Source organism: Pseudorca crassidens, chromosome 2, assembly GCF_039906515.1.
Source record: "Pseudorca crassidens isolate mPseCra1 chromosome 2, mPseCra1.hap1, whole genome shotgun sequence".
Lineage (NCBI taxonomy): Eukaryota > Metazoa > Chordata > Mammalia > Artiodactyla > Delphinidae > Pseudorca > Pseudorca crassidens.
The window spans coordinates 112505078-112531559 of record NC_090297.1 but is presented as its reverse complement, the minus strand read 5'-3'; the positions used below and the strand labels follow the sequence as shown (position 1 = coordinate 112531559).

The window sequence follows — 26482 nt, the reverse complement described above, 5'->3', positions numbered from 1 at the left end:
GGGGATGAGAGGACCTGGCAGGAGCACATGATCTATGTGTACTTCTTTTCACTCTCAAGGGCCTACTGGGTCCAAGACTCCTTTTACCAGCAGTGACTGAGGGGAGGGGTTTACATGCTTAGAGATCCCTTCTGAGCCATCAGTCAGAAGTCACACCAGTGAATCAGCACCATTATGGAGTTCCTGCTGTGAATGTGTTCCGGACTAGGCATTGGCGAGAGGAGGACTCCTGGTTCCAACCCAGTGAAGGTATATGCCAAGCATCATGCAAACGGCACCCCTCTGGAGATCAGACAAGGGATGGCTGTGAGGGCCCAGGGGTGGCGCTTGGGAGGGGAGGGGAGAGATGCAGCTGGGTGTGGAGGGTGGGAGGTATGGTGGGGTGTGGGGGTCAAGGGAAGAGGCTGTTCAAGAGGGAAGTATGGATGAGCGCGCGCACGCAGCTTCCAAGCAGCAAACATTGGGCACCTACTGTGTGCCGGCACAGGTGCTGGGAATACAGGAGTGGACTAGAGCCGGTCCCTGTCCTCAAGGGGCTCCCAGGTACTTGGGGAGACAGAAGTGTAAACGGACAGTTACAATATAGTGTGCGGAATGGTTAAGAGATCTCCAAAAATGACCGGGAGACATTTCCCAGGGAAAGTGACATGGAATTTGAGTCCCACAAGAGGAACCAGCATGAGCCAGGTGAAGGGTGAGGGAACAGCAGATGGGACAGCGCAGGCCAAAGCTGGATGATGGGCAGAACATGGTGTGCTCTAAGCCCTGAAAGAGGGCTCATGTAGCTGGAGTGGAGGGTGAGAGGGAGGGCAGGATCAGCTGACTGCTGGGCAAGGGCCAGAATGTGAAGGATATTCTAAATCACACTAAGGAGTTTGGTTTTGGATCTAATGACAATGGGGGGCCAATACAGTGTTTTAAGAAGGAGAGTTTCATGATCATATTTGGTTTTTAAAAATTATCTCTCTGGCCACCATGTGGAGAATGGATTGGAGGGGGCAGGGGAGACAAGAATGGAGGAGAGAGACCAGCTAGAGACTATTGCAGGCAGGAGAGGATGATGGCTTGGATCAGGAGGGTAGCAGTGGAGGTGGGAAGTTGATGGATTTGAGAAATGTTTTGAGGTGTAGTTGACAGAATTGGTTGATGGACTAGATGGGAGGAAGTTAGGGAAAAGGCAGGGATGACAGATAGCTCCAGATTTCTGGCTTGAGCAACCAGGTGGAGGGTGATGTCATTTACCAGAAGCAGGGGAGGGGAAAGCCAGTTTGGACTGTTGTGGCAGAGCCAGGACTAAAAACTCAGGACTCCTGGTTCCAAGCCAGCACCTGTTTTCCCTGGGGGGACTACTGGGAAAAGGCAGGGAGAATGTGAGACAGAGGAAGGGGAACATGGGGATGGAGAAGGGCAGAAGCAAAGGGAACAAAATAATCGTAACAATTGCTAACTCAATGCCAGGCACTGTGCTTTATATATGTCCAGTTAAATTCTCACAACATGACCATTCTTTCTAAATTAACCATCTCACACCTTTCTACCCCCAAATCCTGCTTTGTTTTTCCTCACAGCGATTACCACTACCATAAATTACATGATCTACTTGTTTACTCTGTCTCCCCTCCCCCACAGAATATCAGGTCCATGAGAGTAAGGACTTTGTCATGTTCAATGATATATCTCCAATGCCTGGAACAGTGCCTGACACAGCAAGTGTTCAATATGTGTTTATTGGATGAAAACTTTTTAACTCCTTATTAGGTAGGTTTTATTATTATTCTGCTTCAGACCCAGGTCGGTTGTACTCAAATGTCTGTTTGGTTAGCCTGGCCCCGATCAGTGTCTGCCAGGGACTCAGGAGGGCAACTGGACATTAACCAGTCTTAAGCAGCTGGAGGGGGGCTCAGGATGACCTGCAGAGCTGGTCAGACCATGGGGATGCCCAGGTCACGGCCACCTGGGTTTTTGTCCTTAGTCAGGAATAGACTGGTAGCCTCCTTGTCTCCCACTTGGTGGATGCCCCTCCAGAAAAGGGAAAGGTGGAAGCTTGAGATGACACTTGAGGAGGCAGGACTGGGCGTGGATCCCTAACTGGCAGGGAAGAAACCTCTGGGTCCTAGTGTGCAAGCCCACGCTGGAGTAGCTCCCAGTAACTGGCCTGCAGCGCCACCTCGTGGCCAAAGTTCAAAGGTGCTTTACCTCCACCTGTCCCTGGAGCTCCTCAGGATCCAGGCAAGCAGGCCACTTTCCCAAACAGCAAGCCTCCTGGGCACCTCTGACATCAATCTCCAGTCCTCTCCCTTTGCACGAACCTCACTCATCCTTCAGGGACTCCAGATCCAGGAAGCCTCTCCTGGTCCAACTTCAGTGATCACTCTCTCCTCGGCCTCCAGACCACTCACTGGGTATCACTGTTCACTTCTGGGGTCCTAGGCTCCGGAGTCAGACAGATCTGCCTTTGAACACTGGAGTGTCCATTTACCAGCTGTGTGACCTGAGCAAGTTACTTAACCTCTCTGAGCCTTAGGTCCCTGAGGTTAAGCAGAGATGGCAATGCCAGCCTCACAGAGTTGTAAGAGGATTAAATGAGATCAAGTCTGTAAACACCAAGAAGAGAGCCTGGAAATAAGGAAACTCAGGAATTGGAAAGTCCCTCTTCCCACCCCTCTCTCTCTAACTTCCTCCTCCCTTTCCTGAAAAAGGAAGCATGATGGAACAAAAGGCACAAGAGAGTCATAGGACCTGAGTTCTCTGGGCCTCAATCTTCCTCTCTGTAAAACAAGGTCATTAGATAACTGGTGAATCTATTTTATTTATTCATTCATTTAGTTTCTAGTCCACCTATGACATTCTATACAGTCTTTTATATCCATTAATTCACCTGTGCCAGATTGTGTCTTATGCTTCAGTATCCCCTGTTAGTATCCAGTACAGTGCCTGGCACAGAGAGGGCACTGGAAAAATCCCTCCCCAACAACCTAGCAAGGGCATGTTTACTGCCTCCTTCTCCCTGCCCCAAGAGAACACCCAGGCCTGCCTGGCACCAGGTGCCCCTCCCCCTCCCTTGCCTCAGCCCGAAACCAGAGCTGGCGCCACTGGGTGAGGAATCTGGGGACCAACTGTCACAGCTCTGGTATCACCTGCCTCCCGGACACCTGGGTCCGGCCCTGAATCCCAGAGGTGCCCTGACAGCCAGCTGTCCTGGGGGACCCTAGTTCTGCCCCAGCCCCTCGGAGCTGCTCTCCCTAGGGAAATCAGAGAGTGCAAGGGACCTGCTAGGGGGAGTGCTGGAGTGGTCCCAGGGGAGGAGCAGAGAGGTGTTTGTCTGTCCAGGTCCAAAGCCCTTGGAGATTGGGCCCACAACAGTGGAAGAACCCAGAGAGACCTCCTCTCTTCTCCAATCTCTGTAGCCCTCCAAGTACCAAAGACTGTTTTGCCCTCACATTTAATCCTGTTTGTCCATGTTCTCTGGGTCATGTAGGCTAGTTTCTGTGTCTTGCTGAGGGCAGAGATCAAGTCTGTTACTTCTTTTGTGTGTCCTAGAGAATTTTACCCAATACATTCTCACTGATTGAAATTAATGAGTTGAGGGGAATTCCCTGGTGGTCCAGTGGTTAACTCTGTGTTCTCACTGCCTCACTGCCAATGGCCTGGGTTCAATCCCTGGTCGGGGAACTAAGATCCTACAAGCCGTGTGGTGTGGCTGGAAAGAAAGAAAGAAAGAAAAGAAAGAAAGAAAGGGAGAGAGGGAGAGAAAGAAAGAAAGAAAGAAAGAAAGAAAGAAAGAAAGAAAGAAAGAAAGAAAGAAAGAAAGAAAGAAAGAAAGAAAGAAAGAAAGAAAAAGAAAGGGAGAGAGAGAGAGGGAGAGAAAGAAAGAAAGAAAGAAAGAGAGGAAGAAAGAAAGAAAGAAAGAAAGGAGGGAAGGATGGAAGGAAGCAAGGAAGAAAGAAGGAAAGAAATTAATGAGTTGAGTGTATTCCAGCAACAGAGAGAAAACTGGCTGCACTCTCAGCAGCCATAGGGAGGGGTATTAAGAAAAGAAAACATAAACCCCATAAAGTACAGGACAGGAGGCCTAGCTGATTAAGACAGATGGAGAAGGCATCCCGAGAGGAGTAGGGAGATGGATGAGATAACCTCTATAAGGGCCAGCCAGCTTGCTAGGGCAACCTTGATGGTAGCCTCCTGTGTCTGCCTCCCTCCCTGGGGGCTCTGAGAATAGGGCAGAGGAGGGGCAGGTGTTAGGTTTGTGCCCCATCCCTTGGTACGACAGCAATAATAGGTGCCCAGGTTTGCTGGAAGAAGAAAAGGGACACAGCTCCACACACAGATAAGCACAGTCTGGATCACCCATCCCACTCCTGTCTTTCAGCCTCCACTCGAGTTCTGGGCCATCCCACTCTCAACTGGGTCACCTTTCCTGCCTTGCAGCCAGACCTGTGTACACACACACACACACACACACACAGATACACCTGCACATAGACACACAGGCTCATACAGCCAACTCAACGACTCCACAGGGTCCTTTGTTCCTCAGGCCCGAGGCTGTGTGTGTGCTAGAGACATATAGAGTTCACCTGCACTCCAGTGCTCAACAGGAATTATTTTTGGATTTATCTGCTGTTTGTTTGGGATGATCTTATTTCTGCAAGTCTAGATCTAGAACTATCTTCAAATGACTCACAGTGGGTCAGGACCTCCTCCAGTGCCTGGCACATCCTAAGAGCTCAATAGGAAGTAGTTAGCTGAATGAATGAATTAAAATTAATTAATGAAGACCACAGTCTAGGTAAAGTCAATTGCCAGGGGAGAGCAAACAGGGCCCCCAAACTAACATTGATTGAACACCTTAAATGAGCCAGGCACTGTGCTAGGAACTTGGCTTATTATTTCCATTTGAGAGATGAGGAAATCCAGGCTCAGCAGTAATTGACTGCTCAAGGGGCAGAATTAACACCCAGCATGTTTGGCTCCAGAGGTCTGCTCCTTCCTCCTACATCACGAAGCTTGGAATGCGCAGTTACACTCACTACACCCTTACTGAGCTTCTGCTCTGGGCAGGGCCGTGTGCTAGGTACTGGGGGACCAGGGTAGGAGACAATGACAAAGATGAGACACACAGGGCTTCCCTGGTGGCGCAGTGGTTGAGAGTCCGCCTGCCGATGCAGGGGACACGGGTTCGTGCCCTGGTCCGGGAAGATCCCACATGCCGCGGAGCAGCTGGGCCCGTGAGCCATGGCCACTGAGCCTGTGTGTCCGGAGCCTATGCTCCACAACGGGAGAGGCCACAACGGTGAGAGGCCCGCGTACCGCAAAAAAAAAAAAAAAAAAAGATGAGACACACAGTCCTGTCCTCCAAGGTCCTGAAGGGGAGAGATATGCCACCTACACACCTTGCTGGTCATGGGCAGAGTGAGGGCTGGGGTGGGGCGGGCATAGCTACCTAGTTCCAAGCAAAATTGTTTAAGTAAGGCCTTCAGCCCTCATGGGCCTAATTCTAGAATGGGCAGGCGGGGGAGAAAGGAAAAGGAGGGCCCCTGGACAGAAACTCAGCTTGGCCAACACAAATGTCAGTGGAGGAGGGGAGTCCCCTGAACAAAGGAGGGCACCAGCCTCTGGGAGTGAGGGAAGGACTCATCAAAACCCCTCCCGAGGGAATTCCCTGGCAGTCCAGTGGTTAGGACTCGAGCTTTCACTGCCAAGGGCATGGGTTCAATCCCTGGCCAGGGAACTAAGATCCTACAGCCAAAAAAAAAAAAAAAAAACCTCCTGAGAACCTGGCTCCTCAAGGTGCCCATCGCCAGGCTCTGCTGCCACTGGGCACTCTGGCAGGCCCCCTGTGGGTGGATGAACCCCGCACAATCTGCAGGCACATGCCTCTATGTGCACAGCCAAGCCCCAGACCTAAGTGCGCTCACACACACGTCCTGCCCTCCAGGTGCCAGGTTCACGTTTGCCTCTCTCACCTTGGCTATTTGGAGTCAGTGGGAGCCTGAGGGTGGACCCATGGTACATGAACACACCCAGGGGGTCTGATTAGTCCTTGTTGGATCAGTGAGCGGGGGTCCAGCAGGGACTGCCCCTTCCCCTACCCTGCCCCTTAGTCTGTCCCTTCCCATTCAGCAGCTGTCCCCTCCCCACTCGCACACACTTGTTTCTGTCCTTTGTTTTCCTCCCTGGCCAAACCCCCAAGGCTTCTTTGGTCATTAACCTCCTGCTTTAATTAGCTTAGTGGGGAGGAAAGTGGGAAGCAGGGCAAATTCAGGAGTGAGTGTCTAGGGGGAATCTCATTTCAGAGGGGACAGGAAGGCTCAGACCGGCTGGTGACAGAAAGGCCTGGCACACAATCAGTCCTATGCAACCGTGTGCGATTTCTGTTCATGTGAAAAACAGTCACCTGGTCCACAGAGTAGGACGCTTTCCCTGGTTCCCCCAATCCAAGTTCCTGGGGCAGAAGGAGAGGGGACAAGAGCAGGAAACAGCCACTCCCACAGGGCTGTCTCTCCAATTCTTCCTCGCCCACTCTTGCTTAGAGGCGGGAGCACCCAGTCCAAGAAGGTCTGTTGTTAACTTTATGTTAAATTCTCGATCCAGAGGGCACCCCTTCTCCAATTCCCGGGGCTTCCGGGGTTTCTCAGTCATGGCTCCCCTTCCCTGCATCTTCTGCCAGGCAAAGAAGCAAGAGCCCCGCAGTGTGCCAACCCCCAACCCCTCCTGTGATCCTCCACGCTGGCTCCCACCCTCCCATTGGTGTGCAAATTTACTCTCTCCAAGAATCAATTTAGGGAACTGGGCTTGCAGCTCAGCCCTCACGGCCTCACAGTGCCTGGTCTATGAGGTCATCTCCTCTGTTCCCCTGCCTCCAAGCAGGACTTTACCTCACAAACTAGTTCAGATTTTTGGTTTCCAAGGCACTCCAGAAAAGGACACCTTACCACTGTAGCTCACCCACCCATTCTTATAAAACTTTTGGGAAGTTCTTAAAAGTCTGACCTCAAGCCCTCAAGCTGCAGTGCCATCCCTTCTCCTACTGGGAAAGACCCAGGCATAAAAAGGGTAACAAAAGAAATGTTGAAGCTATGGGGTAAGGGGAGAAAAGATTGCATTACACTCCAACTTCCACAAACTCCCCTAAAAGTGCCCAACTGTCCGATTCATGCCTTAAAAACTGATTTTTACTTTCACCAAATTTCCAGAGTCAAAGGAGCTGAATTAATGGGTTTTCAATGGGGGAGAGGTGGGATGATGGTGAAGGCTAAAGAACAGATCACCCGCAAGCTACATATATGGCCCAGGCCTGAAGAAGTCTGGGTTTCCATTCCATCCAGTCTCTCTTTCCTCCTTCTGTCGCACCCAAAGCTCCTGGCTCTCACCCGAAACTGTTAAGTCACATCATGCCTTTAAGACTTCCCTTGCCTCCTCACTCTCTGTCCCCCCACTTCTCTCCTCTCCCTCCACCCCTTCATCCTCCTCACTTCATCTCTCCACAGCCCTCCCAGCTCCCCTCTACTGATCAGAAGGATGTTAACTAACTCACCTCCCAGTCGGTGCCTCTCAGATCTCCGAGACTGGGGGAGCGGGAGAGGACGAGGGGGGATGGCTTGCCGCTTGGAGATGAGGGGACCCCGTCTTTTACCAAGGGGTCCCACCCTCCAAGCCGGCACCCCATCCCGGCCCCCCCAGCGCGCCCAGCCGTGTTCTCCCCGCATCGCGGCTGCGGGCTTTGTCTGCTCTGCGGAGAACCTCTCCCCGCGGCCCAGAGCCGGGATCGACTCTGGGAGAGCGGGAGGGGGGAGCTGAGAGCGGAGAGGGAGCGCGGCAGGGAGGGGGAAGAGGGGAGAGAGAGCGAGAGCGAGAGAGAGAGCGAGCGACAGAAAGCCGCAGTGACCCAGCCGGGACCGCTCCCCGCCCTCTCGCCCCCCCCTCATTACCATAAGAAAGAGGGACCAAAGACCTGCCCGGATCGGGAAGGAGCCCGTCTTGGGAGGGGGGCACATTCCATTAGCCTTTTTTCAACACGTTCCGTTTCTGTACACGGACTCCTCTCCCGGTGCCCGCCTCTTGGAAAAATGAGGGACCTTGACTTCCATCCCACCCCCAACTTCGCCTCCCAGCCGCGAGTAAAGACCGAAGGCACATCCATATCTTCCTCGGGTCAAGGAATTCGTCCCCGCGCCCCCGAGGGCGGGAAACTACAACTCCCGGCATGCCCCGGGCGCCCCCGGCGCGCCCCCCTCCCGTCAGTTCCATGCTGCTCCATCCAGTTCATTTAAAACAAAAGAGTTTGAGCGCTGGAAGGGGCTGGGCTCTATTGGGGGCCACTGAGCGCCGCTCCTGGACTGGGGCTCGGTGCGGGAGCCTAAGGGGGGCGTCTGGACGGTGGGGTCTAGAGACTCCCGGGACCGAGACGGGAGGGGTGGGGGCAGAAATCCCGCAGCCCCCCGCCCCCCGTCACCCCCGGAGAGGAGAGGAGATCTGCTTTCTTGGCTTTGCTTCTTTTTCCCCCCACCCCCACCCTGGGGGCTGGGGCGAGGGGAGTCGGGTTACAGGGTGTTTGGGGAGGGGGGCTTAGGGGGAGGGTCTATCTTTCTATCTCGCTTTCTTCCCCCCTCCCCAGTTCTTTGTTCCCCCCTCCCCACACACCCCCCTCCTCTCCTCTCCCCTCCCCTCCTCTCTCCTCTTTTCCCTTCCACCACCTCTCTCTCTCTCTCTCTCTCTCCCTCTCTCTCTCTCCCCCAGCTTTTGTTTCGCCATGCCTAGTCTAGTGGTATCTGGAATAATGGAAAGAAATGGGGGCTTTGGAGAACTAGGATGTTTCGGGGGAAGCGCTAAGGACCGAGGGCTGCTGGAAGACGAGCGCGCCCTTCAGCTGGCTCTCGATCAACTCTGCCTCCTGGGTTTGGGGGAGCCCCCCGCCCCCACGGCGGGCGAGGACGGGGGAGGTGGGGGGGGCGGCGCCCCCGCGCAGCCGGCCGCCCCCCCGCAGCCGGCCCCGCCGCCGCCGCCCGCGGCGCCCCCGGCCGCCCCGACGGCGGCCCCCGCGGCGCAGACGCCCCAACCCCCCACCGCCCCCAAAGGGGCCAGCGACGCCAAGCTCTGCGCTCTCTACAAAGAGGCCGAGCTGCGCCTGAAGGGCAGCAGCAACACCACCGAGTGTGTACCCGTGCCCACCTCCGAGCACGTGGCCGAGATCGTGGGCAGGCAAGGTAAGCGGGCGCCGGGACCGCGGAGAGGGATTGGAGTGGGGGGCACCCCATCCCTACCACGGAAAGTTCATTTCCTCCCTTCTTGCCCGCCTCTGGCTCTGTCCCTTCCCCACAAAGGGGGACCCGCCCCCTACCCTGATTTCCAAGTGCCACAAAGTTCCCTGCTACCCCCACCCCCCCAGTTGGGACTGTTCTCCAGATCCTTCCTCCCCCAGGGCTCTGCCCTTAGACAAAGAAATATCCTCTCGTGGAGAGAGGGAAAAGGGAGGGGGATCGGTCTTCCAATCTGGGGAGGCTGTCCGGAGGGGGTGTCCACTCGTAGACAGAAAAACTGGTGGAATGTGCAAAGAGTTACTCAGAAGCCCCAACTCCGGCATTTGCTAGTGGTTTTGGGGAGGGGGCACCCCTGGGACCCCCAGCCGCCTGGAGTTACAGACTTTGGGGGAGACCTGGCCTGGGAAGCTAGACTGAGTATCTATCTCTTTGTTGGGCTGAGTGTAGGAATGGAAGGGGGTGTGGCTCATGGGAGGGTCCCAGCCTGGGGGTGAGGTGGGAAAGGGGGGCTGCTGGGAGGAGGGAGTGCTGTGGTCACCCACACACCAAAGTTGAATGGTCTGTGGGGTTTTGGAAGGGGCGCCTCCAATGAAGTGCCACGTCCTGGTGTGGACCTCTCCTCCTCCCTCTCAGGCTTTTGTTCTGGGCTGGCCACGGCCAGGGGCCAGAGGCCTGGAGAGGGTTCTCTGGTAGTGAGAGAGTAGGACGGAGTGGGTGAGGGCATGCTGGGGGGTAAGAAACCTTCACCTGGAGATTTGGTGGAGGGCATGTGTCTGGGTGTGTTGTTGGGGGGAGGGGGGTGTGGGTGTAGAATTAATCCAGTGTAGTATGTCTGATACCACACCCTCCTCCGCTCCAGCATCCCTGGGCGGGTGGGGGTGGGAGTGTTGGTGAGGGTCCAGATTGAGCAGACGGGATCCTGGGGACCCTTCCCTCTCCCAGTTTCCCAAAGGGGAGTTGGGGGGTGGGATTTGGAAATTGCAAGGGGGCTGGGCTGGGGAGGTGTGGGGTGGGGGAGGAGCAGGGGAGGAGCTGTCCCACAGTGGGGAACAATAGAGGAGCTGCATTCCGGCTGGGAGTGAGGGAGGAGGCCGGCTGCTGGCCGGGGAAGAGGGGAGGCAAGCCAGGAGGGCCCCTATTCCACATCTCACCTCATCTACCAGAAGTGTGGGGGGTTGGGGGGATTTTGCAGGGAGATCCAGAATGGAGGAGGGGAAGATGCCACTCCCAGGCATAGCCCTCATCCTCCTGGGCACTCCATCTCTTGAGATTTCTGGTTTTAAAAGTTGAATTTCCTCTTGTTGCCAGAAACTAGGGACCCAGAGCCCTGGAATTGGGTGGGGACACTGATATCTTTTCTTGGGTGCGGGGGTGGTCTTGGGAGGCCCCGGAATTTCATAGAGTCATTCTTTCCTCTTCTGCCTCCGCATCAGATGGGCCTGTCTCTCATAAAAGTAGGGGGATTTCTCCTATTCAGAGAAGATAGGCCTCTCCCTCATTCCTTTAGTAAATGGAAGTCCTTTCTCTTGTCTAACCTCCCTCCTCCTGCTGCAGTGTCAGTGCTCCTCTATTTGACCTCTAGGAAGGTGAAGCCAACTGGGTCTTCCCTTCAAGAGATGCTTCTTCAGGGTTGCGAAACCCAGGACGAGGTCCACCACCAGTTCTGCACCTCCAGGCCTCTAGCTTTTCTCCTTAGTTTTATACCCGGCCTGTCCTCCTCACCCTAACTCCAGTCCCTAAAGGCACCTAGCTCTCGCGTAAGTTTATGGGCTCAAAACTTAGAGCCAGAACCCCGATGCCTATCAGATGCCGTGCGATTAGAAGTTGTAGGAGAAGGGGCTTCACTGTTCCTTAACCCTCCATGCCTCACAAATAGAGCAGTCATTTACTGACATTAGAGCAGCAAGGATGTGGGCTGGACAACAGGTAGGACTTCTCAGCTGCCAAGAGGTCTGAAGACAAAAAGGGAGGAGCAAATTCTCCTTCCTGAGGTCTCTTGAAGGTGAGGAGAGCTACCCCCAACCCACTCTCTCCTCCCACATGCCAATCTGGAGAAGAAGCCATCTGGAGTGGAGGAAGGAGAGGGAAAAAAAGATGAGCTCACCCCAGGCCTGTGGTTGGAGGGTTGGGGCAGAATCGGAAAACTAGGACCACTGGCGTTGGTTGGGGAGCGAGGAAGGGAATGGTGAATGTGTATCTGGAGAGGGGTGTGAACGTGTCTAAATGTGAATGGGGACCAAAGTTGTGGGCAGGTGTGTATAGGAATGTGCTGCTTGTGTGCTGGGAATGATGGGGATGGAAGAGTGGGACGGATGAAAGGTTGAAACGCAGGGAATCTGTGTGTATGGGAGAGAGGGGTATGTGAAAGTGTACATTAGGTTTGCACCACAAGTATCACTTAGATAAAGGCACACTGCATCACGGCTCCTAGGTCCGTGTGTGTGTGCGCACGCGCAAACTCACACACGTAGCATGTGTGCTTCGAGAAAGCATGTGAGTCTCTGAGGTTCTGTGTGAAGCTAGGGGCAGGGAGAGGGAAGTGGGAGAGGAGGAGAGAGGCTTGTTCAGTCAGCCATCAAGGTCTGCCACCTTTAAACTGCAGTGTGGCCACCCCAGCCTCCCTCACTTTTCTCTTTCCCCTTCTCCCTCTTTGTCTCTCTTTGTCTGGGCCTTTCTCATTTCTCTTTCTGCCTCTCTCCCCAACCTCCTACCTTGAACCCACTCCTTCAAAGCAAGAGTACAGGTCCAGAACACCTTCTTCCCCACCCTACTCAGCTCCCAGCCCATCTTGGCTCTCCTGCCCCCAGGGGACAGGGTGGCAGGAGTGTCCATGGGGTCAGGCACCACACATCATTATCCTCCTTTCCCTCTTGAAACTCTGATTCTCAGACCCTTCCCAGTCTCCCACACTCCACTAGTTGCTGAAAACTTGCTATGAATTTGGGACCCACTGAGAGACACTCATGGTGGAAGGCATGGGAGCAGCTGGGGGTCAGTGGTCCCAGAGTAGACTGGAGGACACTTTTAAGGCATGGAGATCAAGTAAGGAGTAGATTGTGGGTTGCTGGGTCCATTGCAGTTCTGAGGAAAGATCAAGATCAGTGACAGATCGGAGATTGCAGTTGCAGGGCAGGGTGGGGTGATTAAGTGATTTGGAAGTTTGAGTAGCCAGAAATCAGTAGAGAAATTGTGGGAACGGCTCGTGGTTGGAGAGGAATTAGTGAGTAGGTTTGAGGTTAGCACCTCGTCTGGAGGGTCAGTGATTTTTTCAGGATTTCAAAGAGTGCGTGAATTTGGAGGTCCTGAATGGAATTCAAGGGAATGTTGGGACATTTGACGATCTGTGGTTGATAGAGACGTTGGGTAGATTTAAGATACGATGAGTGAATTGTTCCGGTTAGGGTGGATTGGGGGGGCGGGGTTCAAAGGGTAGACAGAGGCTCCTTGGGGGGCTGAGTATCTGAGCAGGAGCAGGAGCTTGTTGGACTCAGCACAAACCTTCTTGCCCGGTGAGTTTCTTTCTCTCTCTTCCCTTCCCAACCTATCCCAGGCTGCAAGATTAAGGCTCTGAGGGCCAAGACCAACACCTACATCAAGACGCCGGTGCGAGGCGAGGAGCCAGTGTTCATGGTGACCGGGCGGCGGGAGGACGTGGCCACAGCCCGACGCGAAATCATCTCAGCAGCTGAGCACTTCTCCATGATCCGGGCCTCCCGCAACAAGTCGGGCGCCGCCTTTGGCGTGGCGCCTGCTCTGCCCGGCCAAGTGACTATTCGTGTGCGGGTGCCCTACCGCGTGGTGGGGCTGGTGGTGGGCCCCAAGGGGGCAACCATCAAACGCATCCAGCAGCAGACCAACACGTACATTATCACGCCAAGCCGGGACCGAGACCCGGTGTTCGAGATCACCGGTGCTCCGGGCAACGTGGAGCGTGCGCGCGAGGAGATCGAGACGCACATCGCGGTCCGCACGGGCAAGATCCTCGAGTACAACAATGAAAACGACTTCCTGGCTGGGAGCCCCGACGCCGCGCTTGATAGCCGCTACTCCGAGGCCTGGCGGGTGCACCCGCCTGGCTGCAAGCCCCTCTCCACCTTCAGGCAGAACAGTCTGGGCTGCATCGGCGAGTGTGGAGTGGACTCTGGTTTTGAGGCCCCGCGCCTGGGCGAGCAGGGAGGGGACTTTGGCTACGGCGGGTACCTGTTTCCCGGCTACGGCGTGGGCAAGCAGGACGTGTATTACGGGGTGGCGGAGACTAGCCCCCCTCTCTGGGCGGGCCAGGAGAACGCCACGCCCACCTCGGTGCTCTTCTCTTCCGCCTCTTCCTCCTCCTCCTCTTCCGCCAAGGCCCGCGCCGGGCCCCCGGGCGCGCACCGCTCTCCTGCCGCCTCTGCGGGGCCTGAGCTGGCAGGACTCCCGAGACGCCCGCCGGGAGAGCCGCTCCAGGGCTTCTCTAAACTTGGTGGGGGCGGCCTGCGGAGCCCTGGCGGCGGGCGGGATTGCATGGTGTGCTTCGAGAGTGAGGTGACTGCCGCACTCGTGCCCTGCGGACACAACCTCTTCTGCATGGAGTGTGCAGTACGCATCTGCGAGAGGACGGACCCGGAGTGTCCCGTCTGCCACATCACAGCCACGCAAGCCATCCGAATATTTTCCTAAGCCCCCTGCCCCTTGCCTCCTGGGGCCACCTCCCAGGGGCCCTTCTTGGAGCTGTGTTCCACTAGGGCCTTTTGGAAATCAGTGATTTGAGGGGCAAGGTGCTTAGAGATACTCGCTCTCTGGGGAGGGGGGAGGGGAGGCGATGGTGGTTGAAGGGTGGACCACTTTCAGAGCCTCTGGTCACCCTGTCCTGGAAAGGTTGGGAGGGGGCCAGGCCGGAAATTTTACTAGAGTTACAACTCTGATACCTCAACACACCCTTCAGTCTGGAAGCAGCTAAGAGAAACTTTTGTTTTGCCAGAGGTGGCCGCGAAGGTATCCTGACCCCCTCTCCACCTACCCTTGTGTGTGTCACACTACCCTTTCCTCTGTGGAGGGGATGGGGAAAGGGAGAGGGAGAATTACCATCTGTATCTAGAGGTGCTCTAACGATCCCCAAGCCCTCTGGTCCTGACCTCTGACCTCCAACCACGACCCTTTAGACCCTCCACCGCCATATCCTGTTTGGGAATCTGTTCCTGGGTTTCCAGCAGTATAAGGGGGTTGGGGCCCTTTCGGAAGTCGGGATAGATTTTCTAAGGGGGAAGGGGAGGAAGTATGTCGACCAATAAAGGGCTCAGAACTCATCTATCCCCACAATGCTGGGCTAGAGGAATCTGGAGAGGGGGTGCCCCTCTCTGCCCCTTGCAGCTTTTCCCTCCACTCTCTCCTCCCCATCTTTCTTCCCTTTGGGTTTTCCTCACTCCTTTGTTCTCTCCCCCAACTCTCCTCTTTGCTTCCCCTTGCTGGCTGTCACAACGAGCCCTGTCTTGCTCTTTCTCTTTCTTCCCTTCTCCCCCCTCCCTCCTGCTCCTTCCAGCCCAGCTTTGGGGACACCATCCCCCTGGGGAGAAGTAGGGGGAAGAACAATTTGATGGTCCCCCCTAATTCCTCTTCTGGCATCCGGAGGCCCTCTCTCCTACTCCTCCAAAGAAACACCTCAAATTCTTGATGGAATGTATCCCCGTTCTCAGTGAAAATTTGAGGAGGGGACCAATACTGGGTTACATAAAGGGTCAAACCTCCACCTTTATCATCTTGGGGCATTACATTTAGGGAACAGTTCTTGGGCTGGATTTTCTGGTGGTGGGAGGGGAGAGCCAGGGTAGTGTGTCTGCAGTTTTGAGCAGGAAAGGGCCTGAGGCCATAGGAGAGGCTGCTGGAGGGAGGGGCTGCTCCTCCTCCCCTGCAGTGCCCCACTCCGTGCGCCCCTCTCTGGACCTGACCTGAACCCTTATTAGCACGCTAATCATGAAGTCTGTGTCTCACTCATTGTGGTTGAGGAGAGAGACCAGGTCTTCAGACAGGGGTCAGTCCAGAGCCAAGCAGGATTGGGGTATAGCAGGGCCTGTTCTGAGAATCATGTATGATTTTAGGCCTTGTACCCCCTTTGCTGCTTCCCTACTGCTCATCTGGGGCAGCCACCAGCCTCCCGCCCTCCTGGGTTCCGCTGGCCGGGCCAGGAGAGGATGGGGGATGGGAGTCCCAGGGGGGTCCTAGGAGATTCTTGTATATAGTAGGGTGGGACTCTTCTAAGTGATCTCTGAGCACTTAAGCTCTGGAGTCCCATTCTTCCTGGATGGAGAGGGGGTGCAGGGATGGGGGTACAGAGGGGATTTCCTCCTCTCCTTCCTCCTGTTGTGAATTAACTCACCTCTCCTCAGCCTTCCCCTCCAGACCACCAGCCAGGGAGGGGAGCGGAAGGAGGTCACAGCCAGGAACACTGGCCTGTGACAACTTCCCTCCTTCCCGCCAATGTGAGCCATCCTGAGATGTCTGTACAATAGAAACCAAACCAAATGGGCACCCCTCGGTCGCCGAGGGGGGGTGGGGAGGGGGGTGGGAAGATGGGATGTCTGTCTGTCGATCCCCCTCCCCCTCTCCACTCTACCCACAAAGGCAGAAGACTGTTACACTAGGGGGCTCGGAAAATTCAATCCCACTCTTACTAATTGAGCCAAACCTAGAAACAAACGCAAAACACATAGTGAGAGACAAGATAGAGGAGAGAAAGAGAGCGTGAGAGGGAGCGAGATAGGTGACCAACACAGAGGAGAGAAAACAAAAATAGCAAAAAAAAAAAAAAAAAAAAAAAGCAGTTCTTTATAATTTAATATTCTATTTTAATAAAGGCGTTTATTACCGTATAAATGTAGCAAAGAACCTGGGCTAATATGAAAAAAAAAGACTTTTTATTAGGTAATTTATTATATGAAAAGGATATTTTATTTTATGATAAAGTGATCCTTAAAAAAAATAAAAAAACTTTAGAAGGTTTAGAATATATGTAGGGAGAGAAGAAAAAAAATACATTTGTATTCAGAGTTAAATCTTAAAAAAGTGTTTTTAATATATGTTCGGGTTTACGTTCCTTTTTCCCCCCACTTTTTTTTTGGGGAGGAATGTCATTTGCTTTTCCGGGGGAGCATCCTGGGATGGATGGTGGAGACAGGGGCTAGGGGAACTTGGTCCCTCGGGGGCCCTGCAAGTAGATTGGATTTCACTCCCGGGGCTCCCTCTCCCCTCTACCCCTCCCCCTCGGGGGAGCCGGCAGAGCCAAACAAAGAAAGGGATTAAGGAGAAAGGAAGAAGCTGGAGGACTGAGGACTGAGGATCCTGGGGTGTCCCCCCCTTCCCCTGCCCTGTCCCAGGGGCGAGTGAGAAGGGGAAGTCCAGAACTGAGGCCTAGCAGGCCTACGGGAACCCTCAGAGAGGTGTGAGATTTAAGAGAAATAGTTTTTTTTGTTTGTTTGTTTTTTTAACCAAAAATGAGAGAGAGAGAAGAAAAAGAAAGAAACCGAGGGGTTTAAAAGAAAAGAATACTACAAAATAATAATTATAATAATAATAATAATTCAAATTTATTTCATATAATCCTAGAGAAAAAGAGAAAGAATTACTAGTTACTTAGTAGATGATATTCAGATAGCTTAAAGTTTAGTAGCATTGAGGGCCCCTGGGTCCAGTAGAATGTATAAAAGTCATAACGAAAAGGAAAATAGAGGAGGGAAGTGGCTGGCTGAGTCCACCCTAAGCCGCTCCATCTTCAGATATCAGGGTGGGAGCAGGTTGCTAGGTAAGGTTAGGAGCTTCCTTCCCGTCTGCTGGGGTTGATTCTGAGAATCCTTGGATTTTTAAATTATAGGACAAATAGATAAGGGGCTCAGTTCCCAGGGTCTTTGAAAGGACGAACAGTGGTCATTTCAACCAGAGGAGGGCTGGGCTAGGGACAGCAGAGGAGGGAGAGCACAATCACCTGCACCCCTGCTCTGCACCCCAGTACCTGAGGGCCTGGCCATCCTGGCCTTCCCTGTCTGTCGGGCAGCCCTTACTCCGAATATGTCCTCTTGGGGTTCTCTGGGAGGATGGAGACTGCCCAGCTCCAACCCTCCTGAGGCAACTTCTCCCGGGCCTAACTGAGGAAGTCCTTCTTGAAGTATAACCTCAATCCACTCCACCTCAGGTTGATTCAAGAGCCTGGTAGGTCATTTCACCAACAGACACACATGCACATGTTTCCTTCTCAGAGCTTCAAGGGGACTGAGGGGGTGGTCTGTCCCCCTTCCTTGTTCCCACCCGATATTCTACTTAGCTTCTGACCTCCATGGCAGCGGGTGGAGGAGCCAACTCGATAATCGTTCTCCTTTAAAGCTGCACTGTGCTTTACAGGTTTGCAAAAGTGCTTTATTATCTCATAGAAGTTAGATTCCAAGAAGGACTTCCCACCCACTGGGGTAGAGCAGAGATGCTGCCCTTAAAGGCCTGGGAGAACTGGTCCCCAAGGGTACAAAGGCAGGGGGAGAGCAGCAGCAACTTTGGGTGACCCTGACCCTAATGCTCTGTTCTAGTCCACCTCCATCTGTAAGTGTTCAGGTAGGGGTCGTCCACTGTGCCCTGGCCCCAGGGCACATCGCCCTCCCCACAGAAAACTGGGGAGCTTGGCTTTCGCTTGTGAGAAATCAACTTGTTTTTTAAGCACTTGCCTTCTACCAACCCCAGCTTGCAATCAGGTCGGGCCCCTCCCTCCTATCCAAGGGGGTGTGGAGGCCCCTTGGTTCTTGGCAAGAAGAGCCTGTTCCATGACACCAATGACTCATGGCCCTCCCTGGCCCTACACCCCAAACACACATCTCCCTCTCCCCAGTTTACTCTTCTCACCCCACCTAGGGACAGATATCCCCCCTGCTCTTTTTGTCCTAGAAACCCCGCTAGTTTGGGAAGGTAGCGTCTGGGGTGGGGAGGGCTTCCCCTTCCCCGCGCGAGGGTACGGGTGGGGTAGGGTGGGTGGGGGGAGACAGCCCTGGGGCAGGGGGAGTGGTCTCTCCACTGTAGAAAGTAGAGTAGGATTGTGGTCAGACTTAATTTGAGGCATCTAGTGAAGACACGTTACAAATCCACCAAGGAAAAACGTTTCAAAAGCAAAATAAAGGCGGGAAAAAAACGGACCCATGAATAATCAAGTCAAAGTGATGTTGCACAAAACACAGAGAAACCAAGAAGGGGGAGGGTTAATGTATTAAATGTGCTATTAAGAACTTAATTTTATTAAAAGTATTATTACTTAAGGCTCTGGCCTCTTTTCTCTGCATGCGAGTCTGAACCACCTTGGGGTGAGTGGGGTTTTCTCTGGTGTGATTCTGGGCGACCCTGCTCACCTTGCAGGAAGTGGACGGCTCCTGTCTGCTCTCCACAGTTCCCTACTTGCGTCTCCAAGTGCTCAACCTCTCTTTTTTCTCCCCATTTACCGCCTTCTGTTCCTTGGGGGTGCCAGCAGACCTCCTTCCACTCTGCCCTGCAGAACAGGGGAAGGCGAGGCTGGGTGACCTCGATGCTCCCCGGACAGCCAGCTCGTGGACTCGATGGAGAAGGGGCAGAGAGCTGAGAGCCCAGCACTCCCCACTCATCCCCACCAGGTTCAATCCATCCCTACACACCACACCCCCTCTTCGGGGTCAGGCAGAAACCTGGAAGGAACACTTAGACCCGCCACCTCCCAGGCTTAAAACCCCTTCCCCAGCACACACAGACAGGGCCAGCCCTGACTCCCGCCTCCTCCCCTCACCCCTGGCATTGGAGTGCCCTCAGTTCTTGGCACCAGGGCCCTGGGCACCAGATGGTACCCGCCGATGGTTTCCTTTTGTCTTGCCTTCCAGATACCCCCTCTCTGCCATGCTGTCCTCCCTCCCCTACCTGCCCTGGGGGTTGGCAGAGGGAAGGGCGGGCCCCTCCCACCCCCTTGGCACTGTCCCCGGACTCCAGAGGCAGCTGGCCCTGGGGGGCAGTGTATGGTGGGGAGGATGGAGGGAGGGGGAGGGGGAGGGGAACTGGGCCAGAGATGAAGGGGAGGCACAAGGAAGCAGCAGGATGTCCAGGTCTTGATACAAAACACAGCTTTATTGGGGGGCCCTATTCTGTGAGGGGGTGACCGATAATAGAGATATGTGGGGAGGAGGGGCAGCGCATGAAGACCTTAGAGCTCTGCGGGGCTGCGAACAGGGACCGGCCACTCTGACATCTGGAACCACAGGGCAGGGAAAGCTCCTGGATCTGGGGTGGGAATGGGGGACACCAGAGCGCCAGCAGGGGCAGGTCAGAGGCTGATGCAACAGGCCCTCTTCTCACCAGGGCCCGGCTCACTGCCCAGGGTGAGGGCATTGGTCCGGGTGCTGTTCTGCCTCTGCTTGGACACCTTGGCGAAGATCTCTGTGAGGGCAGAGGGCAGTGGTCAGGTCAGATGAAGATTTAGAGCCCGCCCTCCGCATACACACTGCACATGCCCCTTTCTGAACACCGGGGGTTCTGCTAGAAGGAAGAGGAGTTTGGGCACCTGGGTCCCTTCTACTTACGTGGGTGGAGAAGGGCTAAGACTCAGCTCCCTGGTAAGTGTGGCCTTCTGCTTATTTCCCTAAGCTCCAGCTGAGGGGGTGGGGGGCATACTAGGGAGGCTCTAAGAAGGCTGGGGGTCGACAGAGGGGCTGAGGAATCAGCTGGGGCGGGCGAGGGCTGGGTGTCTGCGTTCCTCACACTGTCCACAGAAGCTCACGGATGGGATAGGGTGCCTGCCGAATGGCAGGGGCTCTACCTTTGAGGACAGTCTCAAAGGCCAGCTCAACGTTGGTGGAATCCAGGGCCGAGGTCTCCAAGAATAGCAGCCCATTGTTTTCTGACAGGAAAGGAAGCACACCATTAGCTGTGGAGGGCCAACGCGATAATAATAATATTTACTTCATGTTTACCATGTACATTTGCTATGCACTAAACCCTTGGCATGTGTAGCTCATATAAAACTTAAAACAACCTGTGAGGTAGGTTTGAATACTAACCCTTTCTTATAGAAGAGGAAACTGAAGCCCAGAAGCAGAGAGAATGAATAAAGAACTTGCTTGGTGTCCCACAGCTAGTCATTGGCCAAGAGATGTGAAGCTGGGCCATGGGACTCCACAGCCTACACCCTTAACCACTGTATCTTGTTGCCTCTAAACCCCAGAAAGCCTGGGGAAAGTGTGACTGCAGGTGGTCAAGGGGAGCCCACCTGCTACACTTAAGATCTCTGAGCATCGCAGGGTGGGCTGTCCTAAAACCAACTATGAATAATTGCCCATAAAGACAATCTCAGGGCAAGTGGTGGGACATAAAGAGGGACACGGGGTCACAGAGGGGAGGGTCTAGGAGATTCTGAGGAAGATGAGATAGAGGTAGGGGATCCTGCGGAGGACGTCCAGGCCGGAGCCCTACGGTGGGAACAGGGGCTGGGGAGGTGGGATCTGGGATTGCATCGGCAGGGCTGGAGGGGTCAGGCTGGGTCACGGTGGGCTCTCACCAGCGAACATGCGGGCCTCGTCAGTAGGCACCTCTCGGGCCTGGCTGAGGTCACTCTTGTTACCAACGAGCATGACGACGATCGTGGCCTCGGCGTGGTCGTAGAGCTCCTTCAGCCAGCGCTCCACCACGGCATAGGTCTGGTGCTTGGTTAGGTCAAACACCAGTAGGGCCCCCACCGCACCACGATAGTACCTGGGTGGGGGGTAGTGGGGTGGACAGAGGCAAGGTCAGGGCCATCAGGCCCAGCCTCAGAGCAGAGCCCTCAAGCCAAAAGCCAGAGATGAGTACCAGAGATGGGGAAATATGAAAACTAGAGTCCAGAGACCCAAACCGCACAGGGCAGCCCAAAGCTCCCATGTCCGAAGCTGAGCACCCTCCAGGGATACTGGTCTTGGAGCCTCCGAAGACTCACCTCCCTTTTCCAAAACCACTGGCTCCCTCCTCCTTCCTAGCCCTTCTGCTTCTCCAGGTCTTTTTTTCTGATTTTAGCCCCTGCTATTCACCAATGTATACCAGGGCTCTGGTCAAGACAGCCTCCTAGATGTCCCACCTCTAAGATCTTGACCCACAGTGTCTTCTCTCTCATGGCCGTCTTTCTAGGACTAGCTAAATCTCCCCTATCATCTGAGGCATCCTTGCAAGCACCCAGTCTCACTCTTGGAGTTAGATGGAGCTTCTTCAGACTGGCGGTATCTAATTACTCCCATGTCATTGAAGAGTCAACTGAGGCTCATAAGAGTCAGGTGACCAGGACTTCCCTGGTGGCGCAGTGGTTAAGTATCCGCTTGCCAATGCAGGGGACACGGGTTTGAGCCCTGGTCTGGGAAGATCCCACATGCTGCGGATCAACTAAGCCCGTGCGCCACAGCTACTGAGCCTGCGCTCTAGAGCCCGTGAGCCGCAACTACTGAAGCCCTCGCGCCTAGAGCCCGTGCTCCTCAACAAGAGAAGCCATGGCAATGAGAAGCCCGCGCACCACAATGAAGTGTAGCCCCCGCTCACTGCAACTAGAGAAAGCCCGTGTGCAGCAACAAAGATCCAACACAGCCAAAAATAAATAAATAAAATAAACGTTTTAAAAAAAGAGTCAGGTGACCAGCGCAAGAGTAATGGGTATGTATAAACAAAGCCCCTGACTCCTGTGCTGTCCCCCACTACACACACACACACACACACCACCTTTGGCCTAACACTGACTGGGAGACACTCTGTGTCTGGTGTCAGGAGACCTACGTTCCTCTATGTCCTCTGAGTCTTTGTAAAATGCAGCTGAGGGGTCCAGCCCTTCACCTTGTGGTTAGACAGTGAAGGCTGCCAAGTGCAAAGCACTGTGCAGAAGTGAGGGGGTGCTCTTGACCACGGAACCTGCCCCCATCCCAGCTGCACCCTGATTTCATCTGCTTGAGACTCAAACTTCTCGTATTTAAAGAGGAATTAATGATAGCACCCTACTCCTGTGGTACTTTGAGGATTACATAAAATGCCCAATGTAAAGTGCCTTGTACCTTCCTGGGCACATAGCAAAGACTTAAGTAAGTGGTGGCGATGACCCTTGTGTTTAGGTCCAGCAGTCAGTATCACCGCAGCCTGTCTCAGACTGTTCGTAGCTCACAGTACTCACGTCTCCTGACTCGGGCGCAGTGGCCTGTGGTCCCATGCAGGGAACTTGCTGCTGAGGGTCCTTGCCTCCTTCTCCTCCTCCACCTCTCCTCCAGAGGTGTGCCCTGACTTCCCCAGCACCCCCGCGCCCCAGGAGACCCCCAACCCCAGCTCACGCCGAGGTGATGGCTCGATACCGCTCCAGGCCAGCCGTGTCCCAGATCTGAGCCTTGACAGCGGCGGTGCCCAGCATGACAGTGCGGGTGGAGAACTCAACCCCGATGGTGGTACGGCTGTCGTGGCTGAACTCATTGCGAGTGAATCGGGATAGCAGATTGGTCTTCCCCACGCCTGACTCGCCGATCAGCACCACTGAAGGAGTGGAGAGATAAGGGCTGAGCTTGGAGGGTCTGCCCATCCGAAAAGGGGAGCTGAGCTCAGAAAACTGAGGAGGGAGCCAGGTCTCCTGGCAGAGGCTAGGGTCTGCAACTCTACATGAATGCATCCATGGCGGGGGGGTGGGGGTGGGCAGAAGGGCTGAGAGTTTGAAACAGGCCGTTTAAGAGTTCTAGGCCTGGTGTGTTGTGACGTGGCTGCAGAGTCGACCTGCGAATATGGTGATGGAGTGACGTCTATGGGCTGTTTGTGGGTATTGGCATTCAGGGCTGTGAGGAAGGAGGGAGGGTAGGGGCCTGGGGGGGAGGTTGCACATTTCTGGGTGGGGGAGTATGAGAACATTGTGCGTGTTTCTATGTATACGAGCTGGAAGGACAAGTGGGAGGTTTGTGTGTCTCTGCGTGGGGAGCAGAGGTGTGAACAGAAGCGTGGGTGAGGAGAAAGTTTGGCAGGTGACATGTCTGTAGGTGGGGGAAAGGTATGGACGTATGTGTACAAGAAGTTGGGATCCAGTTGTCCCCAAGAAGGGGCAGTCTTGTATGGTTAAGACCATGGGACTGGGTGTGGGACCAGCTATGTGTGTCCTTCAGCAAGCTATTATCCTCTCTGACCTTTTTCTTATGAAAAAGTGGTAATAACAATAGCATCTATCTTACGGATTGTTGCAAGAAGTAAACGAGATATTGCCCAGGATATAGTGAGTGTGCAAAACTGTTACTGTCGTTACTGTTGTTGGTAGAACAGTGCTTTTACCTTTAGGTTTCCAGGGACAAGGAGCCACCAGCGGGGCCATGAAGAGCGTTTAGGCTGGAGGGCAGCACCCAGGGCCCAGCCTTACCCACCATGGGTGAGTTGGGACCGGGGTTAGAATGTGGGGCTGCTGTAAGTACAGCTCATAATCGCACTGGCTCTGAGCTACCCAGGGCGGTTCTGGAAAGGCAGGCAGGCACCCCAGGACTGGACACCACATATGCTGGGCGCTGGTCCCCACTCAGCCTCTGACTAGCTGTGTGACCCTGAACAAGTGGCTCACCTTTTCTGGGTCTCAGTTTCCCTGTTTATAAAACCTTTAAAGGCCCCCTCCAACTTAAAAAATTCCCTATTTGTTTAGTGCAGGAAAGAGCTGGGAGCTATATGGGTGTGTGTGGATAAGAGGTTGTGTGGACGTGTGTGTGTGTGTGTGTGTGTGTGTTTGTGTGTCCTGCCTCTCCCCTACTGGGAACCTCATCCCCATCTCATCCCTCCCAGTGGGTGTGCTCTGAGCCCTATCCTCTGGCCCAAAAGGGGCTCAGGGCAAGGGCTTTGGAGTCAGACAGACTTGGCTTTGAGTACTGACTTAGTGACCTTTTGTAAGCTATTTGCTCTGTGTCTCATCCTCATCTGTAAAATGGAGATGCTAATGGTTAACATTTATTGAGCGCCTACTGTGTGCCAGGCACCATCCTGAAGGCTTTACACATATTAACTCATTTAATCCTCACAACAATGCCATAAGGCAAGTACCATTATTAGTATCACCCCATTTTTACAGGGGGGTTAAATTATTTGCACAAGATGGCACAGCTAGTGTGGTAAACACGAGCTGTGCTGCTCAGATGAGCCTTCTAGGAAGGACTTGCCCCCAGCCGCAGGCAGTGCAGTCAGCACACAGCCTTCAGCTGTTGGCTCCTTCAGCATCTGCTTCTGATGCAGAGGGTAGCCTCACCTGAGGTCATACCTTTCCTGGGCAGTCTGCACGCAGCGCCCGAGCAAGGCGAGGGGAACCCAGAGCTGCCTGCCCTCGGCCAAAGCTTTGTGATCTTGCCTTGTAGTGTGACTTCTCCCTCTGCCCAATCCTGCGTCCTGCCTCTTCCTTTCACTGCTGTTGGGCCACAATAAACATCTTATGCCCCAAACTTCTCAGTGTCTGCTTCTAGTGACCCCAACCTGTAATAACTCGTAAACGGCCGGGCTGAGATCTGAACTCATGCTTTCAAAATGAAAGATAATTTTGGGGTTGTTATGGTGATTAATGAGCCACTGGCTGGCACATAGCAAGGGTTCAATAAACGATAGGAGTAGTATTGCCCCAGCCTACTGCTAACCCTTACTCTGTCTCCCTTCCTGGGAAAGATGCTGGGAGTACAGGTTCCCCAACCCCTGGTCGACTGAGAGTCCCAGCTCAAGTGAGGGCGGGGCCGAGGCTGGGAGAGGCAGTGGGGTGGGGTGGCTGGAGAGGGAACCATAGGGCAGCCAGTCCACCCTGCCCTGAAGGAGGTGTGCAGGTGGGGGTGGGGAACACTAGACTGACCAAACACAGGGGCGAGATAAAGGAGCAGGAGAGATACATGCGGGCTTCCAGGGACAGCCAAGTTGAACCCAGCTGCTGGTATTTGAGCCCAAGGGGCAGACAGACAAAGCCATGGTGCTGGGGGTCCTCCAGGTTCTGTTAGACCCTTCTCCCAATCATTACATCTTCCCTATGGCTTTCTCCAGCGCTACGACGGGATAGATCTATCCTATCTCTCCTTTCCTGTACAGTTGCCTAGAAAGGTGACTTTCTTCCTCTTAAGTCGGCTTGTTTCCCCTTCTTCTCAGGAGGGAATCCTCCATCTCTGGTGCTGCAGTGGCTGAATATTCCTAGGGGTTTGGGCTTCCATTAGGAACAGGGCAGAGGAGCCTAACTTGGTACCATTAAGGGGTGATCAGCATTATTTACTAGAGCATTCTGGCAGCGCCAGTAAACAGACCCTCCCCCACTCCTTAGGCTTTCTTTCTTATCCAAAGGAATGATGAGCCCTAGGAGGTAGGTCCTGCTAAGTGATTAAAAAGCAGGAAGGGGCCTCTGGCTCTGTTGTGCTCTTCCTGGGTCTCTCTCAGGCGTTCCTCTTTCTCTACGGACCCCGACTCACCCTTGAAGACAAAGTTATAATCTTCCTCGTTTCTGTTCCCCATCTTGGCTCCACATGGAGGGCACAAGTGTCTTCGAGGGCAGAGGTGACGGGTCTGTGCGTTGGTTCAATGCCGTCAACCCTCAGCTCTCAAGAGACCTGGATCCGGCCTTCCTCTCATCAGGAGTAAAGAGACTTCTGCAGCCAGAGGGATCGAGGGCCGACTTCAGGCTAGCCAGGGCCTAGGGGGGCTCAGCTCTGGCAGGTGGCGGTGTTGTAAGGAAGCTGAGAGGACGGAAGCTGAGAACAGGAACAGTGAGCGGCTGGAGACCTGGGGCCCAGGTGGGTGGAGAGACAATGACGTCAGACAGGTTAGACAGGTTGGGTGTCTGCTCTCAGCCTGGGCTCCTGCAAGCAGGTAGCAGGCAGGCTCAAGGGAGTGACAATGGAGGCAGCTGGGACAGGGACAGGACCTTCACAGAACCAGCTGAGAGGACAGAATTCGCGGTGCTAGGTTCCTGGGACCTGTGGCCATGGGGGGCCCAGCCACCAGGGAGTAATAGTCCCTTGGGGAGCAGGAAGCTACTCGGCCTGCCGCTTTTCCGCAGAGCCTGTGGTGAGGGGTAACTGGGGGCACAAGAGGAAGGGCTGTCGTGAGGAGGGGCTGGGGTCACCCTGCTGCAGCGCAGAGCTCTGGGAGGTGCATCTTAGATATAGCAACTTCTGCCGCTCCCTGACAGCCCAGGGCCTGGGATGGGCAGTTCCTCATCCTGGGTGGAGCTGGAACTTGCAACCTACCTGCTTGCCTGGGATGGGTCCCTTCCTACAGCACTAGGA

The 26482-nt window shown here is 54.4% G+C and overlaps 2 protein-coding genes across 5 annotated transcripts; one reads left to right on the top strand and one right to left on the bottom strand.

The window, feature by feature from the left end:
- The first annotated feature begins 390 nt into the window (after window positions 1-390).
- On the top strand, window positions 391-18226 carry MEX3A (mex-3 RNA binding family member A). Of its 2 annotated transcripts, XM_067728166.1 has the most exons (3): window positions 391-1758; window positions 8740-9206; window positions 12811-18226. In XM_067728166.1, the coding sequence occupies exons 2-3, from the start codon at window positions 8753-8755 to the stop codon at window positions 13917-13919; spliced, it is 1563 nt and encodes a 520-aa protein (XP_067584267.1). In that variant the 5' UTR covers window positions 391-1758; window positions 8740-8752; the 3' UTR covers window positions 13920-18226. The 2 variants fall into 2 exon arrangements, with proteins under 2 accessions (XP_067584267.1, XP_067584266.1); XM_067728165.1 differs by lacking the exon at window positions 391-1758 and having other exon boundaries at window positions 7766-9206.
- Window positions 18227-19331: 1105 nt separating this feature from the next.
- On the bottom strand, window positions 19332-25976 carry RAB25 (RAB25, member RAS oncogene family). 3 transcript variants are annotated; one of them, XM_067728150.1, is made up of 5 exons: window positions 25667-25976; window positions 22556-22751; window positions 20779-20972; window positions 19983-20121; window positions 19332-19661 (listed from the first exon to the last, which is right to left on the bottom strand). In XM_067728150.1, exons 1-5 carry the CDS (start codon window positions 25707-25709, stop codon window positions 19592-19594), a joined length of 642 nt encoding a protein of 213 aa, XP_067584251.1. In that variant the 5' UTR covers window positions 25710-25976; the 3' UTR covers window positions 19332-19591. The 3 variants fall into 3 exon arrangements, with proteins under 3 accessions (XP_067584251.1, XP_067584252.1, XP_067584253.1); XM_067728151.1 differs by having other exon boundaries at window positions 20041-20121; XM_067728152.1 differs by lacking the exon at window positions 19983-20121.
- Between the last annotated feature and the right edge of the window lie 506 nt (window positions 25977-26482).

What these genes read in the sequence shown, in the direction of transcription:
- MEX3A (XM_067728166.1), top strand. Translation starts at nt 8,753, where the DNA reads ATGCCTAGTCTAGTGGTATCTGGAATAATGGAAAGAAATGGGGGCTTT. An exon ending in CGAGATCGTGGGCAGGCAAG is followed by an intron (nt 9,207 to 12,810) that starts GTAAGCGGGCGC and finishes AACCTATCCCAG; the next exon opens with GCTGCAAGATTAAGGCTCTG.
- RAB25 (XM_067728150.1), bottom strand. Translation starts at nt 25,709, where the DNA reads ATGGGGAACAGAAACGAGGAAGATTATAACTTTGTCTTCAAGG. An exon ending in CGAGGCCCGCATGTTCGCTG is followed by an intron (nt 20,122 to 20,778) that starts GTGAGAGCCCAC and finishes CTTTCCTGTCAG; the next exon opens with AAAACAATGGGCTGCTATTC. An exon ending in CGTGAGCTTCTGTGGACAGT is followed by an intron (nt 19,662 to 19,982) that starts GTGAGGAACGCA and finishes CTGCCCTCACAG; the next exon opens with AGATCTTCGCCAAGGTGTCC.